Source organism: Camelus ferus, chromosome 9 (assembly GCF_009834535.1).
Source record: "Camelus ferus isolate YT-003-E chromosome 9, BCGSAC_Cfer_1.0, whole genome shotgun sequence".
NCBI lineage: Eukaryota > Metazoa > Chordata > Mammalia > Artiodactyla > Camelidae > Camelus > Camelus ferus.
In genome coordinates this window covers 9553676-9566062 of record NC_045704.1, presented here as the reverse complement: position 1 = coordinate 9566062, position 12387 = coordinate 9553676, and the positions used below count along the sequence as shown (strand labels likewise).

General features: G+C 57.2%; 1 protein-coding gene and 2 long non-coding RNA genes across 7 annotated transcripts; 1 reads left to right on the top strand and 2 right to left on the bottom strand.

The window, feature by feature from the left end:
- Nucleotides 1-138: 138 nt before the first annotated feature.
- On the top strand, nt 139-12070 carry EPS8L1 (EPS8 like 1). 5 transcript variants are annotated; one of them, XM_032487685.1, is made up of 20 exons: nt 139-201; nt 818-870; nt 2089-2129; nt 2316-2374; nt 2951-3112; nt 3417-3566; nt 4106-4188; nt 4603-4864; nt 5126-5252; nt 5451-5539; nt 5635-5709; nt 5807-5955; nt 7850-7991; nt 8110-8138; nt 9992-10124; nt 10213-10344; nt 10550-10730; nt 10913-11049; nt 11474-11606; nt 11695-12070. In XM_032487685.1, the coding sequence occupies exons 2-20, from the start codon at nt 854-856 to the stop codon at nt 11916-11918; spliced, it is 2325 nt and encodes a 774-aa protein (XP_032343576.1). In that variant the 5' UTR covers nt 139-201; nt 818-853; the 3' UTR covers nt 11919-12070. The 5 variants fall into 5 exon arrangements, 4 of the variants coding, with proteins under 4 accessions (XP_032343576.1, XP_032343575.1, XP_032343578.1 ...); XM_032487684.1 differs by having other exon boundaries at nt 151-254; XM_032487687.1 differs by having other exon boundaries at nt 152-254; nt 10913-11087.
- On the bottom strand, nt 1612-2957 carry LOC116666030. The gene is made up of 2 exons (XR_004322880.1): nt 2491-2957; nt 1612-2309 (listed from the first exon to the last, which is right to left on the bottom strand). It is a non-coding gene; the product is annotated as an uncharacterized LOC116666030 (long non-coding RNA).
- On the bottom strand, nt 3563-5722 carry LOC116666033. The gene is made up of 3 exons (XR_004322887.1): nt 5595-5722; nt 3992-4302; nt 3563-3749 (listed from the first exon to the last, which is right to left on the bottom strand). It is a non-coding gene; the product is annotated as an uncharacterized LOC116666033 (long non-coding RNA).
- Nucleotides 12071-12387: the final 317 nt, after the last annotated feature.

Below are 12387 nucleotides of genomic sequence, written 5' to 3'. Positions count from 1 at the left end.
CTGGCTGCCCTGAGGACGTCCCAGCCCCCACCCTGGGTCTTTCTGCTGCCAGCCCCACCCAGGGGCCACTCCAGCTAGGCTGGACCAGGTGAGTGCTCAGGTATGCGGAGGCGGGAGGGCCTTGGGAGGGAGCAGGAAGGAGGGGCCGTGTCTAGAAGGGAGAGAGCTCAGAGCCTCCCGTCTGACAGAGCCTGACAGCCGGTGAGGAGGGGACCCAGGGAGGAGATCTGGGTCCTAGCGGGGAGGCACTGGAGGTGAGGACTGCTGGGTCTTGGGGAGGAGGAGCAAGGGGCCTGGACTCCTGAGTCCTGACACAGGAAAGGCTGGGGAAACTAAACTCTAGTCCCGAAGAGGTAAGGGCTGGAAGACTGGACCCCAAGACCTGAAGGAAGACTGTAGGGGTCATAGGGGCTGAAGAATTGGATGAATGGTTCTCTGAGGAGTCGTGGGGTCAAAACCCTTTGGTTCTAAGGGACAAGGAGCTCTGAGCCTGGACTCCTGGGCCCTTGAGAAGGTAAAGGCTGGGAGACGTGATCCCTGGCAGAGGAAGGGAAAGAGAGTACCTGTAGGTTTTCCGGGAGCTGAGTATACGGATCCCTGAGGGGCTGGGGGCTGGGGGCTGTGTACTAAGTGTGAAAGAGGAGGGTCTGGGGGCCTGGACTCCGGGTCTGAGGGAGAAGGGCCTGAGGGCCCGGATTCCTAGTCTAAGGGCTGAGGACCTGGGGCCAGAAATCCCGGGTCTGAGGGAGGAGGGGCTGGGGCCAGGAATCATAGGTCTTGCAGTCAGGTCAGCCCTCACCTCTTTCGTGGCTCCCAGGGCTCCAGGCGGTGGGAGCTCCCCATTCTCAGCATCATGAGCGCCACCAGTGGGTAAGTACCCCTGTCCATGAGGACCCTCAGCCCCCCGCTTTCACCCACACCCACAGGTGGCATTTACAGCAGCCTGGGCATGGACACTCTGCAGACCGCCTGATCTGTCTCCCTCCTGCTCCCAAGCAGGCAGACCTGGATTCAAATCCAGGTGCTAACAGTCTTTCAGCAGTCGTGTGACCCTGGCCACACCCTATCCGTGAAACAGGGACTATTTTGAGAGCTTGACAGGATAAGGCACGTATAGGACTTAGCAGAGAATCAAACCTGCAGCAGGTGTTTAACTCATGAGACCTGCTGTGGCTGTTGTTGTTATATTATTAAATATTGACCCTTTGCTAAAAAATTAGATCTGTTTATAACGAAGGCTTGAGTCTCTTGGAGTGAACAGGGAGAAGGACAAAGAGAGAAGCCTGGGAGATGCACGGGAGATGTAAGGTAGTGAGTTCTCTAGCTCAGGGGGTAATCAAATTGTAGGGGGATTTGACTGACAGCAGTAGGATGAGGAGCAGAGGTTTGAATGAAAGGGTTGCTCATCATCTCTCATCTTGATCCACCCCCCACCCCACCCCACCAAGCTCTGAGCTTCTGTAATTTCTGTGGAAATGGGGACTAAAGAATTCTTGGAGAAAGTGATCTTGAAGAGGAGGCTGAGGGCAGGGGGAGATAGAGAAGGATTTGACTGAAAAGATCCTGGCCCGTGGGGGTAGGAACGGAAGAAGATACTCCCAGTACAACTGCTGTTGTGAAAAAATCCCTTTTATTGAGTACCTACTGCATGTTAAGTCCGTTGCATCATCATAACAGCAACAGTTTTTGAGGCTGCAAAACACTTCAGCTGCATCATCTCATTGAATTTGCCCAACAGCCCTACCAGATGGAGGCTATAGGGTAACTAACCCCTGTCTTACAGAAAGGGAAACTGAGGCAGGAGAGATGGTCTCCTACCCAAGATCTTATGGCAAAGCAGTAGCTGACAGGGAATTCAAACCCGGATCTGTGTGACAGTAGAGACCACACTCCCCACCACCACTGAGCACCACTGCCATTCTTATTTTATTAAAGTCCAGCTCTAGCCCTGCCCTCCCCTGCTCAGAACCCTCCATGGCTCCCATTGCCCTCACAACGAAGTGGTGCAATTCTGCTTGGCACTCAAAACCCCCCATGATCTGCCCCCCAATTCCCACAGCCCCTCTCACCCCTCTTTTCCTTCACTAGCCCAGAAGCTTCCCCCAAATGGAGTGCCAAGTCCATCTATGGTGAGTTTAAGGGCAAGGAAACCCCAGGCAGAGAGAAACTAGGTTTAAGGGAGGAGGTAACTGAGGAGCTGGATTCCTGAATTTTAGGAGGGAGGGGGCTGGGGGCCTGGATCTTTCTGTCTTGGGGGGCCGGGCTGGGCGTCTGGTCTCCCTGGTCTCCTGCATCCATTTCTCCTCACCCTGCAGAACAGAGGAAGCGTTACTCCACAGAGGTTATGGCCGATGTTTCCCAGTATCCAGTCAATGTGAGTCTGGGGTCTGTGTTGCCACCAGGAATCTTGTGGGAGGAAGGGCAGGCCTGAGGTGATGGGATGTTGAAAGCAGTTGGACCTCCAAGCGAGAAAGAACTTGGGAAACTCACTTTGCTCATCTGCAAAGTGAACTTCTGCCTTGCCTCAGATGTGGGCATTCAGTGGAGGAACTCAGTTCCACTTGAATCTGCCAACTTTTCCCCTGGACCAGCTCTTGTGCCAGGTTGGACCACAGGGACAAATCAGATGCAATCCTGATGGGCAGGGGTCAGACAAGGTCCAGAGGTATCAGCAAAAGGTCCCAGGTGCTCTAATGGAGGTAAAGGTGCTTAGAAGGGACTAGATAAAATCCAGACAGTCCCCTGCCTTCCAGGAGCCTTTAGCTAGAGCCAGGTGCTAGTAATTCAGAAGGAAGACACAAAGGACACTGGGAAGAGGGGGGAGCAGGTTATCAGAGAAGGTTCCCAGAGGAGGTGTGGTTAGTCGCAGGCTGGAGGGCCGATCCCAGGGAATTTTGAGCACACCTGACTTCATCCTTGGACTCACTGCTTTCTCCGTGTCCCTTGCCAGCACCTGGTGACCTTCTGCCTGGGTGAGGAGGATGGCGTGCACACGGTGGAGGACGCCTCGCGGAAGCTGGCCCTCATGGACAGCCAAGGCCGCATCTGGACCCAGGAAATGCTACTGCGCGTGTCTCCCAAACACGTCGCGCTTCTCGACCCGGACTCCAAGGTGCCACGGGGCGCGCGGGTGGAAGGAGCAGCTGGACTGAGCTGGCCGAGGCGTGGAGAGCTTGGCCCTGGAGACATCAGGGGTCTGAGTGTGAATCATGACTCCTGCACGTCCTTCCTCTGGGAACTTTGGCAAAGGACCCCTCCCCATTTTGAGCCCCATTAGCCTCATTTATTAAACAGGGTCGTTATCCCTAAACTCGAGGGGTTTTCCTGCGCAGTCCCTGTGCCCGCTGGGACTGCTGTCGCAGATTAGGCGTATCCTTGGCTCCAGGCCTCAGTTTACTCGCTGTCCCACCCCGCAGGAGGAGCTGGAGTCGTACCCGCTGAGCGCCATCGTGCGTTGCGACACGGTGATGCTGCCGGGCCAGAGCTGCTCACTGATGCTGCTCGTGTGCCAGGACTCCGAGCGCACGCAGCCCGACGTGCACTTCTTTCAGGGCCTGCGTCAGGGGGTGAGTGGGCCGGAGTCGGGGCCACTTCCCAGGACCGGGCTGGGACCCTGCAGATTCCAGGGGCGGAACTGGAACTGGAACTGGGCGGAGTCCGGGCCCGGGCCGCCGGCCGGGCGGGGCCTTTAAGATTGGAGGCGTGGTCTGGGGCAAAGGCGGGGTCAGGGCCAGCTGAGGGGGCGTGACCTGGAAAGAAATTCCGGAAGGGAGGCGGGTTTGAGGACAGGTTGAAATTGAGTTGAGAAGGCACGTGAGGGCGGAATGGAGACGGAGGCTAAAAGCTCAGGCAGAATGTGGACAGAACAGGAAAGAGAGGGTCTGAGTGTGGTCTAGGGGCGAGGCGCCACCTGGACGAGGCCTCTGTGGGAGAGTGACATAGGTCAGGGACAGTTTTAAGGCCAAGGCATGAGTCCAGGGCGTGGACGTACGTGGATGCTGTGCGTGAGCGATGACTGCACGTGGTCTGGGGCGGAGCCAAGGACTCGAGCCCGAGCGCCACCTGGGGTGGGGTGGGGTCGTGGCTTAATTGGCGTGATTGGCAGGTGGAGCTGATCCGAGAGGACATCCAGGGGGCTCTTCACAGCTACCGCTCGGGCCGCGGGGAGCGCAGGGCGGCGGCGCTCTGGTAAGGGGGCTGGACTGGCAGCAGGGAGAAGAGCGGACCAGCAGGTCTCTGGGAGGCCGTTTTCCCTCTTTGGGCCTCAGTCTCCCATCCGAGAAATCTGTTGATACCATTGGCCTAGAGCAGAGTGAGTTTTAAGTGGGGTCAAACAAACCGAGCTTCAGATTTTCCCTCTACCTCCCAAACAGGTGTACCCCTCCTCACAGGAGTCCTCAGTTTCGCCTCCGTCTGCCTCAGTTTCCCTCCTGAGAGCTTCCCCCCTACCCCAATATCTCACCCAGCTTTCTCCCTACCATTCTGAGCCTAGGTTTGACCAACCCTTTGGGCCACAGTGTTTCCGATTTAAGCCCAAAATTTCTCCCCTCCCTGGACCCCTTGGTGCGCCCAGCCTCTGTTTTTCCCCTTCTCCCTCCGCAGGGCCACGCGAAAGGAGCTGCAGCTCCATTCCTTGCCCGCCGCGGAGACCCCTCCCCTGCAGCACCGCCCGACAGTCCGCGCTGCGGTCAGCTGGGTGGAGCCGGCCGCGGGCTGCGGGCGACCCCAGGTGGATCCCATCCCAGAAGCAAAAGAGGTGCGGAGGCCCGCCTGGGCGGAGGCCTCCAGCAGCGCTGACCCGGCCTCCCGGGACCTGGGCCCCCACGGCCCCGACCTAGCCAGTCTGCAGGCGGAGCGGGACGTGGTGAGCTGGGCGGCCTTAGGGCTGGGAGCGGAATTGGCTGCAGGTGTGACTCTTCTGTCAGGGGGTGGGCCTTGGTTCTAGGGAACAGGTCAGACTCCTGGGGGTGTGGCCGGCTTTAACTGAATCGGGGCAGGATCAGGCATCAGAGCGCGCGGCCTGGCATGAGTGTGTCTAAGCGTCCTTGGTTTGAGAGGGCTTCAGCAGGAGAATGAGGGTCCAGGATTCAGGGGTCCCAAGCATCCCCCTGCTCTGCTCCCCCAGGACATCCTGAACCACGTGTTCGACGACGTGGAGAGCTTCGTATCCAGGCTGCAGAAATCAGCGGAGGCGGCCCGAGTGCTGGAGCACCGGGAGCGCAGCCGCAGGACCCGGCGCCGGGAGGCGGGGGGTGAGGGGTCCCCCCAGTGGCAATCCTGAGCATCCCCTCCCTGTCCACTCCCCAATATCCTCCCTCTCCCCAGCGGCTCCCCTCGCACCCCCTGCCGGTTTGACTCCCTATGGCTGTCTCACTGGTCTTTGCCTCTCTTTGACCCTGTCTGATGCTGTCTGCATGTCCTCCATCCCCGCGCCTGCCTCCTACCCACAGAGGGCCTCCTGACGCTGCGGGCCAAGCCGCCCTCAGAGGCCGAGTACACCGACGTGCTTCAGAAAATCAAGTACGCCTTCAGCCTGCTGGTGAGGACGCGTCCATGCCGGGGCTTCAGGGGGCAAGGGGAATAGCAAACCTGACCTGTCCGCACACTGACACCGGCGCCTCCCCCGCTCCGCAGGCCCGCCTGTGCGGCAACATCGCCAACCCCTCCTCCCAGGAGCTGCTGCACTTCCTGTTTGGACCTCTGCAAATGGTGAGACGCCCCGGCCTCAGCCCTCAGGGCCCCCTGCAGCAGGAGGGCTCGACGTTAAGGAAGTGTGATGGTGTGCCCCCTCCCGTGCCCCTGCCAGATTGTGGACTCTTCGGGCGGCCCCCAGTTCGCTAGCGGCGTGCGGCGGCCGCATCTGACTTCCGAGGCTGTGGCGCTGCTGCGGGACAACGTCACCCAACGTGAAAACACGCTCTGGACCTCGCTGGGAGACTCGTGGACCCGCCCGGGGTAAGGGACTGGACTGAGAGTCGGGGGGGCGTGGTGATTGGAGGGGCGGGGTTGGGAGTCAGGACACGTGGTGATTGGAGGGACAGGACTGGGAGGTAGGAGGCGTGGTGATTTAGGGGCGGGGTTGGGAGGAAGAGGTGGGACTAGGAGGGAAGGTAGTTGTGCGTGCGGTTAGGGTTCGGGTGTCGCCAAAGAAATTGAAGATGAGACAGGACTGGGTCAAATGCCAGGATACGATTGGAGGAAACACCAGTAACTAGGGTGTAGGAGAGGTTTAAGACTATAGGATGTACATAGACGCTTTGCTGTCGATGGTGGCATGTGGGCGGTCTGCTGAGCCTCAGACAGCAGCTGTCCCCTGTGGTGGTGGTATGGCGGTGCCCATGGTTCTCTCCTAGGCAGGCCTGTCACCTCCAGGTGGTGTTGTAATAATTTGTACCCAGGACCTGTTTTTTCAATCCTTCACCTTTCCCCGAGAAGTGTGTTGTTTTCTGTTTTAAAAAGTTGTAAAATAAATCTTTGTATTTTTTAACACCTTTATTGTATAATTCCTGTACGATAAATTACCCATATTTCAGATGTAGAATTTGATGAATTTTAATAGCTGTATACACCTATGAAACCACCACCACAATCAAGATAGCTAACATCTTCACCCCCCAAGAGGTGCAAAATTTGAACTTTGATTTATCCCTTCCCATTCCCTTTTCCCCTGGCAACCATAAGTTTGTTCTCCATATCTGAGTCTTTTTCTGTTTTGTAAATAAGTTCACTTGTGTCCTATTTTTAGATTCTACATATAAGCGATATGATGTTTTTCTTTCTCTTTCTGGTTTAGTTTACTTAGAATGACGATCTCCAGGTCCATCCATGTTGCTGCAAATGGCATGATTTTCTTCTTTTTTACGACTGAGTAGTATTCCATTACATGTATCTCCACATCTTCTTTATCCAGTCATCTGTCGATGAACATTTAGGTTGCTCCCATGTCTTGGCTATTGTAAACAGTGCTGCTGTGAACACTGGGGTGCATGTGTCTTTTCGAATTATGTTTTTCCCTGGATATATGCCCAGGAGTGGGATTGCTGGATCATATGTTAAGTTTATTTTTAGTTTTTTAAGGAACCTCCATAGCTGCACCAATTTACATTCCCACCAGCAGCACAGGAGGGTTCCTTTTTCTCCACACCCTCTCGGGCATTTATCGTTTGTGGGCTTTTTAATGATGGCCATTCTGACTGATGTGAGGTGATACCTCATTTTAGTTTTGATTTGTATTTCACTAACAATTAGTAATGTTGAGTTCTTTTCGTGTGCTTGTTGGCCATCTGGATGTTTTCTTTGGAGAGATGTCTGTTTAGGTCTTCTGCCCATTTTTTTATTGTGTTGGGTTTTTTTTTTTTAAATCATAGGGCTTTTTTTGTAACATGATAAAGACTGAACCAGAACTCCAACCCGAACAAAAGGCTGGGCTTAGGGGAATGGGGTGGGGTCATACCGAGGGGGCGGGCTTAGGAAAGGTTTGGCCTGTGGTTTTGCAAAGGGGGCGCAGGCTGTGTGCTTGGAGGCTGAGAGCTTCAAGGTGGTAGGAGCAGAGCCAGAGGCTGGGCTTAAGGGAAAGGGGCAGGATGTATGCAGCCAGAAACCCAGTTTGGAATCAGGTGAGATTCAGAGGCTGGGGCAGAGCATGAGTGGAGTCGGTATTTACAAGTGTAGTTGATGTCCTGGGTGCAGCTTAGAGGCAGGGGCAGGGCTTGGCAAAAAGGGGCAAGGTTAGAGTTGTTGGAATAGAACAAGGCTTAAAGGAAGGGGGGAAACTTCGTGAAGTTACTGACAGGGCTAAGTCTGGGGCCAGACCAGGATGCCTGAGCCCTTGACCCCTCCTTGGCCGCAGGCTGGAGCTACCCCGGGAGGAAGGACCACCATACAGACCTGAGTTCTGCAGCGGCTGGGAGCCCCCAGCCACTGACCCAGAGGGCGGCACCTGGGACGACCCAGTAGAGAAACAGCTACAGCACGAGAGGCGGCGCCAGCAGGTGAGGCTAAGTCTTCGACCAGAGCAGCCAGCTCCCCTGGGTGACACGGGGTGGCCAGGCCGGGAATTCTCGGGGGCAGATGTGGCCCCACCTGACCCACTGCTCTTATCCCCTGCAGCAAAGCGCCCCCCAGGTCGCTGTCAATGGGTGAGTGTTAATGGGTGAGAGTTGGGTCTGGTGGGGTCCTGGTGGGGTTCCTCCTGGGGGCTCCCAGTGCTAACTCTGCCCCCCTTTTTTCTTTTTCCTTTTGTCTTCCTGATTCTTCAAAGGTGGGTGAGGTGGTACTGAGACAGGGGCCCGGGCTGGGAGAGGGGGGAGGATCAGGGAGGGAGGGAGAGGGGACCCAGACTTCTGGGTCCGAGGGAGGAGGGAACTGGAGGCCCAGATTCCAGGGTCTAAGGGAGGAGGGTGCTGGGAGTGGGTAAAGTCTGAGAGGGACCGCTGGGTCACCAGAGGTCTGGAAGAGGGCAGTATGGTTTCCCAGGGCCTGGGAAGCTACCTACCTGGGTTCCTATGAGAACTGAGCCCTGGGTGTTGGAGGGAAGAGGTTGGGGAATTGGACAGTTGGGTTTCAAAGTAAGGCTCAAGTCTGGTGCTTGGGACCTCGGAGATCCAGGGGAGTAGGCTTGGGACTTAAAGGGCCAAGGGGCAGGTTTCTGGGGAAGTTAGAGGGTGGTGGTATCTCTGGGCTCCTGAGAGAGGCAAAGACTGGGCTTTCCCAAGGTTCTAAAGTGTCTCCGTCCCTGCAGGGTGTCAGGCTGGGAACTTTTAGGAGGTAAAAGGTCAAGGAAATTAAAGCTTAAGAGCTGGACTCCTAGGTCTCTGGAGGAGGAGAGAGCTGAGAGTGCAAGTTCATGGCTCCAGCAAGTAGTGGGGGTGCAGACTCTTGGGTCCTGGAAGAAGAAGGGCCTAGAGGAGCCTGGACTCCCTGGGCAAGTCAGGGGCAGGTGGGAGGGAAGCTGCGTGGCATGAGAAGAGAGCAAAGCAGCGAGGCTCGAGGAGCACAAGGGGGTCTGGGTGAGGGCCCAGGCAGAGCCTCAGCAGGGACAGCGTGCTGGGAGCTGCCAGCCCTGCACAGGGGGTGCCTCGGCCCTGAAGACCCCCCTCTCCCTTGCACAGGTAGGCCTGAGGTGCCTTTTACTGGGGTGTCAGAGCTGCCTGGTCTCGCGGACTCCCCCTTCCCTGCTTGTGACAGCCCCGGCTTTTAACTGACCTTTTCTGCACTTCAAGTTCTTTGCAGGGAAAATGGAAACAATAACAATCCCTCCCTGAAAGAGTGAGAAGTCTGTGAGGTTGTAGGGCTAGCAGTTAAGAGCTCAGGGTCACGGCCGCACTCAGGTTCATGACCAGGTGTGTGCAGGTGGAACAGAGTTACTCAGGACAGGAGCTCTGGGGCCAGCCTGCCCGGGGCCCCAGCCTACACCTCTTTTTTGCTCTGTGACTGTTACATCACTGTGTCGTTTTACGTCACTGTTCCTCTCCTGTAAAATGGAGATAATAGGGCCTCTAGAGGAACTAGGGGGTCCAAACTCATGATTCAACCAAGGGATGTCTCTAGTATCAAACCAGCTGATAGATGTGACAGACTTTGAACGGCGTCTGGCATGTAGTAAGTACTAGATAAGCGTTCGCTACCGTTCTTACTATGGTTATGTGTCGTCATTATGCTTGAGCTCAGTACGCAGTGGTGCTCAGTAAACAGCAGCTGTCTCTAGCTGTGTGATCTGGGACAAGTGACTTTATTTCTCTCAGCCTGAATGTTCTCTTCTATACCATGGAGCTGATGCTAGTACCCATATCATGTGCTTACAGCACGGTGCGTGCAAGGAGCACAGTGTATTCAAACTGTTATTCCCATTTCAAACCTCTGTTAACAGTATTAACCTGGCCGCTGCCTTGACCCCCTGCTTGGCTTTAACCCCAGCTCACACCAAAACCCTACAGCCCAGAGCAGCAGGGCTGGCTGCCTCCTTACCCCCAACCCTCCCCCTTCTCCTCAGTCACGGAGACCAGGAACCAGAAGCTGAGCCCCAGCTGGAGCGGGAGCCGGCCAGGAAGTGGGTCCTATGTAATTATGACTTCCAGGCCCGCAACAGCAGCGAGCTGGCCGTGAAGCGGTGGGACCTGTTGGAGGTTAGAGTGATGGGGGGCTGAAGGGTTGCAGTTGACCCAGCCCTAGCTGCAGACACAGCCTCTGAACCCTTCCCTCTACCTCTTCCAGGTCCTGAATGACGAGCGCAAGTGGTGGAAGGTTCGGGACCAGCGCGGGCAGGAGGGTTATGTACCCTATAATATCCTGACACCTCACCCGGGGCCGCCGGGGGGCCACAGCCAAAGTCCTGACTGCAGCCTGGTGAGCCAGGGCAGACTCCTGGGACTTGAGGGAAGAGGGGTTAGGGGTCAGATCCTGTGTCCTGGGAACAAGGGGCGTGGGGAATAAGGGGTCAAGGTCACCGGCAGGGAGGTGGCTGAGGATTCAGAAATTTACCTCCAGGAGGAGGGAGGGGGGCTCAGTCCTCTCTCTGATCCAGGTAGTCTCCTCTTGCTCCCCTCTCTAGGAGAACAGTACTCCTCCTCCCGCCCCCGGATCAGCGCGGGCCCTGGCTCCCGCTCCCCCTCCGCCGCCAGCCTTGGCTCCGGCTCCCTGTCCCCAGCCAGCACCGGCCCTGGCTTCTGCTCCGGCTCGGTCCCCCCGGGACAGCAGCGAGAGCCTCAACAACATGGACTCCAGAAAACAGGGTGAGTACTGGGGGCACCTCCTCGGTGAGCCGTTCTCGTCCTCGCTTTCCAGTCAGGGAAACCGAGGCTCAGAAAAAGTAAACGGACTCGCAACCCCATCACGAAGACACTGGAGGTTCCTTTCAATGAGCCCAGGGCCCTTCGCCCTGAGTCCCCCCTGCCTTCCGGTTTCCCGCTTGCAGAGAAATTCTCCCAGATGCTCTGTATCAACGAGGAGCTGCAGGCACGCCTGGCCAAGGGCCTCACGGGCCTTAGCCGTGCAGCCTTGGCGCCCCGCGCCCCGGAGCCGCAGCTCAGCCCGCGCTCCAACGCCTCGGAGGTCCGTGCCTGGCTGCAGGCCAAGGGCTTTAGCTCGGGGTGAGTGTGGCGGGTGCAGGAAAGGGGACCCTGAGACATGGAAGCTAGAGGCAGAGCACCCTGATTGGCCGAGAGGGGGCAGACCACGGCGGGGTGGGGGGGGGGCGGGCTTAGTCGAAAAGGAGTGCAGCAATTAACGTCAGGCTCCGATTGGAGTCTCCAGGGAAGCCCCGCCTCCCTTTGAATGCTGGGTGCAGCCCGGCCCCCTGCGCCGTCCCCGAGGACGGCGCGCTATGGTTGGTGGGTGGGGACTCAGGAGCCGTCCGCAGCCCCCCAGCCACGCGGCTTGAGAACTAGAATGCTGCTCTGATTGGACAAGGGGCGTGAAGTGGCTGATGGGGCTTAGGAGGATTACGCTGTGATTGGCCCTCGCTGCCCTTGCTCAGGACCGTGGCCGCGCTGGGCGCGCTGAGTGGTGCGCAGCTATTCTCGCTGCAGAAGGAGAAGTTTCGGGAGCTGAGCCCCGAGGAAGGGGCGCGCGTGTTCAGTCAGGTCTCGGTGCAGCGTGCGCTGCTGGAGGTGAGCCGGCACGCTCGTCCTGGGCCTGGTCCGGGGAGGGCACCAAGGGCTCAGACGCCAAGGTCCTGATTTCCACCCCACCCTCCAGGACAAAGAGAAAGTGTCAGAGCTGGAGGCAGTGATGAAAAAGCAAAAGAGGAGAATGGAAGACGAGGTGAAAACGGAGGTCCTTTGATCCTTCCCCGCTCCTCCGCGAAGTTTCGAGGCAGCCCCGCGGGAGAACGGACTCTGCAGACTGCCCCCACCAATGGAAGTAGATCCTTCCAGGGATTGCGGACCTGTTCCAGCCGTGGTCTTACCTCATCCTGGTAGACATACTGGCCCGTCCTTGCTGGAGTCTCCTGAGCAGGTACTCTCGGGTTGGCCAAGAACGGACATAGAGACAATTTAGGGGAAGCGCATGTGCTCGGGAGCCCTGTGCATTGTGATACGCTGCCCAGTCTATAAACAGTCTCTTCTTACCAGGCGGTGTCAACTGCTGTCCCTTCTCTACAGGGGCCAGGGACCTACCCTTCACCCCAGCTACAGCCACAGGAAAGGAATCTAGGAGATGACCCTCGTTTGCTTTAGTTTCTGTCTGAATCCTCTGCTCCTGGCCTGGGGCCCCAACCCTGGCATCCTCCTCACCTCCCAGCCTCCATTCTGCCTTCCAGTTCTCTCCAGAGGGATCTTCTGAACACCTAATAGCCCAGTCCACCCCTTGCTCAAATTCCTTTTCTGGCTCTCCATACCCATCTTAGCCCCACAGCCGGGCATTCGAGGCCCTGAGCAGCTTGGTCCC